Consider the following 7500-nt stretch of genomic DNA (forward strand, 5'->3'; position numbering starts at 1 on the left):
ATTATTCAAAATTTTTTTCTTTAAATTTCTCTAAACCATTCTTGCTCCAGCAAATGATATGGAGAGTTCATCCACAAATAATGTTGAGAGAACATCCCGGGAATGGCTGAGGATATTCCATTAATTGCTAGTGCAAACAGGGTTACACTCAGCACACTACCCTGAAGAACTCCTTCCAAGCATTTACACTCTCAAAGTTCCCCCGACTCTCACTTGAAAATTTTTTTCTTTAAATTTCTCTAATATCAGAGGCATGTCAACACCGTGGAAATATGATCAGTCCTAGATAGTAGCATACAGTATATATTCTAGTTACGAAATATTCCTTTTAAAGACTCGTAAAGCCATAAACAATACTCATATTTCGAAATTGGCTTGGCCTGGAGCATCTAGGTTACTGTGATCTTTCTATATCTACAGAAAACTTGCAATTTCCTCTTAAAACATGTTGCGAAATATAGGTTGTTAATTTAATAGATAAAGGAAAAAAAATGCGCGTTATAATAGAAAGGCCTCGACTCATTTGATATCAAAAATATAATACCTGAAGGCATTTAATATATGCTTTTTCAAAATAAGATGGATAAAGTTGCCTATATGACTACTTTTACAGAAACTGGAGAGAAAAAAAAATATAAATTAGATCTCTCATGGTTAGGTTGGTTGGAAAAGTTTTTGCCGGATTAAGCTTGGGAAAATATATAGATATATAGAATTTTAGCTTATGTGATGGGAACATAATTAATTCTGGCATTATTAAGGAAAACCTTTTTTTAGGTTAAAGGTGTCTGGTTTCAGTTCCAGTTCCATCAGAATAGATGCTCACCAGAACGTCAGCCGGGCAAGCCCAATCCCCCACTGTGGTGCCCTACCACAGCAGTAGCCTCCCCAGTAAACAGCTTAAACTCACGGCCCTGGGCGGGGATCGATCTCTTGCCAGGCGAATGCTAGGCAAACACGTTACCACTGTACTAGCCAGAGTTTTCGCTTCAGTCGTGTCTATTGAATATTTAAGAAAAAATCCTAAAGAAAATTAATTTCTTTGCAGAATCGAGAGTTTGGGGTAAATTTTCATTGATTAGTAGAAGAAGAAATGTCCAGAGTAGATAAAAATGACTCTAATGACAAAACATATTTGAAAAATTGGGGTGATTCAATAAACAAGAAGTTTAGGAAGAGACAGTTGGAAATTGAAATTATGATAAATTAATTCCTCTATGCTTTGAATACACAATTATGGTCTGGTTTACGCAAATAACTTAGGGGGCTCATACACGTTCAAAAAAATCGTCAAAATTTTGCATCAAAATTTTGATGCAAAATTTTGACGCTTTTTTTGAACGTGTATTTGAGCCTTTAGTTCTCTTACGAGATACTTACCACTCCCGATGGGCTTTGCGAGTTTTCCCCACCGGCTACTCGAGTTCCAGTTAAAGTTAAAGTTGGGTCATTGGGAAAGATGATATCTCTTGGGGGTCTTCTTTGTGACTGGGCTGAAAGAAATTTCCAGCGATTAAATTCCTTTTAACCTCGAAGGAGAAGTATTCAATGGTTAGAAACGACGAAGATGTGATTATGTTGGATGTTAGAGAGATTAATTGTTGAATGTTGAGTTGGGGAATTGGATAGTTTCCTAATAACTTTCTTTGACGTCTATAGCAGTGGTTCCTAACCTGGGGGAAATTTCCCCATGGGGGGAAATTTGAAGCCTCCAAGGGGGAAATAATTACACTACCTACTAACCAAAAAAAAGCGGAAAATGTCCTCATAGTACGTGTGGCAATTTGTTGTTAGCCATTCAATTGTGATATGATCATATCAGTTCGCAAAGACATGATATTCAAGGGGAGAATTGGAGTGTCATGCCCATTTATGAGGCAGACGAGTGGGCATGAGGGCTGGGCGGGGCATGAATGGGGGAAATCTGGATGGTTGAACTGGGTGCAGGGGGGAAATGACAGAAAAAAAGTTGGGAACCACTGGTCTATAGTCTCACTTTGCAATGCTATGAATTTCTTCAAGTTTATCTCATTATTATAATTGCCTCAAATGAGAAAATGAAATTATTGAGAGAATAACACTAATAATGATATAATTGTATACAAGAAATATGACACTTATGATGAGGGTTTTTGAAGATTGAGGCCTTCTTTCGCAGTTTCTAAGATTCTAAGAGCATCTACTGAGCCTTTAGATTGAAACTTTACTTGCAAAATACGTCACGTTAAAAGAAAAATCTTCTGCTAGAAATAATTGTCTTCATATATACCGTGTACATTTCAAACTGGTCTAAGATGGATAAATTTCGGAGAACTTGTCCTTAACCCTTTTACCCCCAAAGGACGTACTGGTACGTTTCACAAAAGCCATCCCTTTACCCCCATGGACGTACCGGTATGTCCTTGCATAAAAATGCTATTAAATTTTTTTTTTTTTCATATTTTTGATAATTTTTTTTGAGAAAATTCAGGCATTTTCCAAGAGAATGAGACCAACCTGCCCTCTCTATGACAAAAATTAAAGCTGTTAGAGCAATTTAAAAAAAATATACTGCAAAATGTGCTGGGAAAAAAAATAACCCCCTGGGGGTTAAGGGTTGGAAATTTCCAAATACTCTGGAGATAAAAGGGTTAATCATTATGGGTACCTAACTACCGAATTTTATGAAAATTCTAAGAAATTAGATAAGTGTCCCCAATGCTACTAAACAAATTTATCCCTAAACACTTGACAATTGAGGAAATATTCTTTCAAAGATAAATAACTCAGCCATTTCTTAAACGACGTGTTTGTAAGACAAATTCCTTGGTGGAAGCTGTTTCTCATAAATACGGGTCACTAACCATACATTCATTTGAAAGGACTTTATATATGTAGAGTAAGGATGAGAGATATGAAGTAAGCCACCAAATGTTCCCAAATTGAGGCAAATTGTAAAGTTCTATCTAAATGACATGAACATCGTCTACTTTTGTCCATCGTTTGACTGAAATCACTTTAATCATACAGATGGAATTGAGATCATAACGTGGGTTGTCGGGTATCGGACATCAGAATCACCATTTTGAGATAACTATCTATGCCTTATTAAAATCACCGTAAAATTGAATTTGGCTTTTAAGATAACTCTCAATGGCATATCAAAATCACCGTAAAATTAAATTTGGCTTCTAAGATAACTATCTATGGCATATCAAAATCACCGTAAAATTGAATTTGGCTTTTAAGATAACTCTATGGCATATCAAAATCACCGTAAAATTGAATTTGGCTTTTAGGATAACTATCTATGGCATATCAAAATCACCGTAAAATTGAATTTGGCTTTTAAGATAACTATCTATGGCATATCAAAATCACCGTAAAATTGAATTTGGCTTTCAAGATAACTATCTATGGCATATCAAAATCACCGTAAAATTGAATTTGGCTTTTAAGATAACTATCTATGGCATATCAAAATCACCGTAAAATTAAATTTGCCCTTCACATTGATGACACGGGCCAAGAATGTGTGTGTAGTTAGTTTTAGTAGAAATTAATTTCAAACACTTAGGATAAAAATCATATCTTTCCACTAATCAAAATTACAGTTTTAATCAAAATAATGATAAATGTGTTACCTGTTGGATACTGCCATGAAACGCTGCTCTTCGAAAGCAGAATAAATGCAAACAAAATCCTTGCCGATGTGCTTCGCATTTTGTCAACTCCTGGAACAAGTCACTAACGAAACGCCAGTTCCGCTGCAACTTCGAATAACTGAAAGTAATAGAATTGGTACTTATTACTTTCTCTCATTTTCGAAATAATTTGTGTTAATTTTTACAATTATAGTTTATAACATATCATTGTCATTCTTTTTATTATTATTATTAAGAGCTAAGCTACAACCCTTGTTAGAAAACCAGGATGATATAAGCTCAAGTGCTCCAGCAGGAAAAAATAGCCCCGTGAGGAAAGGAAATAAATAAACTACGAGAGAAGTAATGAACAATCAAAGTAGAATAGTTTAAGAACAGTAACAACCTTAAAACAGAGCTTTCATATATTGTATAAACTATAAAAAAGAGACTTATGTCAGCCTGTTTAACATGATAAAAATTTGCTGCTAGTTTCAACTACTCGATTAGGAAGATCATTCTACAACTTGGTCACAGCTGGAATAAAACTTCCAGAATACTGTGTAGTACTGAGCCTCATGATGGAGAAGGACCGACTTTTAGAATTAACTGCATACCTAGTATTACGAACATTATAGTACTGTCCGGAAAGAGCTGAATGCAAAGGATTGTCAAAATTAGGAAAAATCTTATGCCACATGCATAACGAACTAATTGAACGACGGTGCCAGTGATCAATATCTAGATCAGGAGTAAGAAATTTGATAGACCGAAAGTTTCTGTCCAACAGATTAAAATTAGAATCGGCAACTGAAGACTAGACACGAGAACAATACTCGAAACAAAGTAGAATGAAAATGTTCTTCAGAATAGATTGAACTCTGAAAATCTTAAAGGACTTCCTCAATAAGATAATTTTTTGTGCAATTAAAGAAGACATAGACCTAATGTGTTTCTCAAGAGTAAATATTTTGTCAAGAATCACACGTAAAATTTTCAAGTTATACAGTTAAAGAATTATTATCAATGCTGAGATTCGGATGGTAAGGAGCCACTGTACTCGACCTACGTACAATCATGTTTTGAGTTTTGTTAGGATTCATCTTCATGCATATGCATACGAACATCCCTGTGCCCACACATTCATAGATCATCATTGTCGCCTCCAATTTCAGCTTATTCTTTACAGTGGAATTGATTGAACAAAAGCATTATGATTTTAATTTTAACTTTACTTATTATTGTATATATATATATATATATATATATATATATATATATATATACAGTATATATATATATATATATATATATATATATATATATATATATATATATATATATATATATAAAAATTCTACACTTTGTGATTGTGTAATTGACTTTACATCCAATATCGTGTTTCGATCCTAGTTACACAGCAAAGCCCTTTTTCCTTTCAATTATTTCCGAGAGAGAAAAAAAAACGTCAAATCAAAACATTAGAAAACTTGGGCATTTCTATATAAATGAAAGTAACTTCATTTGTGTGTCGGTGTGAGGGGCCAGTGGTGTTAGGTGGCCTCTCAACATATTTTGATTATTGGCACGTCACCCCTTATAAGTGACATCAGGCCTTCTTTGGTACTCTGCCTCACCATCAATCGCTTAGTATATGCCTATATAGCACTCAGTGTACTGAACTGAGCTACAACCTATCGTATTTCGATGAATTGATTTGTATCGTCCACAAGATAAATTATATATTTTGGAAAAATTTTCTGCCACAAAAGAGAGTTCTTAAAACCTTTCCTGGGTTTACGTATTTCGATGAATTGATTTGTATCGTGTAATTCACAAGATAAATTATATATTTTGGAAAAATTTTCTGCCACAAAGTTCTTAAAACCTTTTCTGGGTTTAGCTGTATGAGTTTGTCACCGTTGTGTGTGCTGGCGGACGTACCAGATAGACTGGAATGTTCCAGTTTCCAGTTTTGTTATTTCACTACAGTAACTAAATTGACGTATATTCATATTATCAGGGTTTACTTCAGTCCATTATAAAATGCTGGATGAAGTGCTGGCTACATCCGGGAGATAAATAAATAAATAAATAAGACCCTACTTTACCTAACCAGAAACAGGGATGTGTGATGCACTCGTTTTGTTCAATAATATTCATTAATGTTCGTCATGCGTCGAGTTATTTTTATCACTTCTTGATCAAGTCATACTTGAGCGATACACTTTAATTAAAGGATATACGTGATAAATCTAAGAAGAAAATTCGGTAATCCTGCTAGTGAAGTAGTGTAGTTGAACCACTAACAAACTACAAAACGAACTACAAAACGATGCAATGCCTACTTGTTTAGAACTTCCAGCAGCCTACACTGATCACCTGTAAACTGCGAAAGACTAGGCGGCTGAGATCGGCCTCCTCTCACTTTATCCCTCTCCCTCTCTCTTTCTCTCTCTCACCTTATGAACAGGAAAGCCTCAACCCAACAAGCAACTCGGATCCCGTCGTGGCCCCCCCCCCTCCCCCCCCCTCCCCCCCCCCCTCGCCGACTTTAGGTTCCTCCCTGGAGAAGAATCACGAGTTGGCACCTCTGCCAAAACGTTCCTTCTTAAAAGGGAATATTTGTTTCTCATAGATTTTATTTTCATTTTATTTCTTGTTTTTTATGCCCGCAAAGTTTTTATAATAACTTATTGCTTTCTTGGAGAAGCTGTGCTCTCTCTCTCTCTCTCTCTCTCTCTCTCTCTCTCTCTCTCTCTCTCTCTCTCTCTCTCTCTCTCAATACCGATGGATTCCATTTATATTTTACTTTTGTCTTCATATTTATTTACATAAAAACAAGAAATGAATCTACCTGAACTTGCATTATGACAAATATTTCTTAACAATTTGAAATGCATTGTCAAGTGAAGCTTTTGCATCCTCTCCATTGATTGAAAATGTATTTTATGCACCATAAAAACTGCATAAAGAATATGCACAATTATTAAATAGCTTTGTATATTGATATTAATTCTTTCCAATATTTCAATTTCTTGAAAACATTCAAATCCTATTGTTTTCTTTGAATGGTTAAACCAAGATCTATGATATAAAGAGACCTTGGTTTGAACATAATGATAATTTTTCTTACAAGAAATTAATGTAAATATTTTTGTTACAAAAAAGAAATCAGTCCAAATACGAACAGTTTTTTTTATAGAAATATTCCTTAGAATGAGGAAACTTTCATTTTTTTTTTTTTTTTTTTTTTTTTTTTTTTTTTTTTTTTTTTTTTTTTTTTTTTTTTTTTTTTTTGATGAATCCTCCACTTTGTATATTCTCCTGAGATATCCTACTGACTTTATAATTCAAGAGTAATCATTGTATATTTTTTTTTTTTTTTTTTTGATGAATCCTCCACTTTGTATATTCTCCTAAGATATTCTACTGACTTTATAATTCAAGAGTAATCTTTGTATATGTCTGGACCCGTCTCGATTAACATTTCCCCACCTGAAATTTATAGAAATTTATTAATATTTTTCTATGTAATTTCTTTATATTATCAAGTTTTTAGTCTACTGATGATATTGAATTCACTAGACTATTGTTGATTTGTGTGTGTGAGAGAGAGAGAGAGAGAGAGAGAGAGAGAGAGAGAGAGAGAGAGAGAGAGAGAGAGAGAGAGAGAGTGATCCATTTCCTCTGAAACCTTTAATGGAAGCCAAAATCTGTATTCATGATAACCTAATGCACTCTTCCTTTGTATTTGATCTCACGTGGTATACATCTGGCAGCTCCACAACCTATCAACAATATTTCTATATCTGCAAGACTATGGAGTTTCTTATCTGATCGTTAAAGATATCATCCAAGGAAAATGTTATTACTT

The 7500-nt window shown here is 34.2% G+C and overlaps 1 protein-coding gene across 6 annotated transcripts in view; it reads right to left on the reverse strand.

Annotated features, from left to right (window-relative positions):
* Positions 1-7500, reverse strand: part of LOC137619560 (uncharacterized) — a 34876-nt gene that overhangs the window by 3875 nt on the left and 23501 nt on the right. For 2 of the 6 annotated variants that reach the window (XR_011039930.1, XM_068349688.1), the window contains exons 1-3: positions 5972-6103; positions 3624-3762; positions 1381-1493 (exon numbers count right to left, since the gene is read on the reverse strand). Coding sequence is in view for 5 of the 6 variants with exons in the window: in XM_068349688.1 (XP_068205789.1) it covers positions 1381-1493; positions 3624-3702 (192 nt within the window). In the remaining variant the exon portion in view is untranslated. Of the gene's footprint in view, positions 1-1380; positions 1494-3623; positions 3763-5734; positions 5939-5971; positions 6104-7500 lie in introns of those variants that run through there. The other 4 variants (XM_068349689.1, XM_068349692.1, XM_068349690.1 and 1 more) reach the window with 3 other exon arrangements.

This window comes from Palaemon carinicauda, chromosome 26 (genome assembly GCF_036898095.1).
Source record: "Palaemon carinicauda isolate YSFRI2023 chromosome 26, ASM3689809v2, whole genome shotgun sequence".
Classification (NCBI taxonomy): Eukaryota; Metazoa; Arthropoda; class Malacostraca; order Decapoda; family Palaemonidae; genus Palaemon; species Palaemon carinicauda.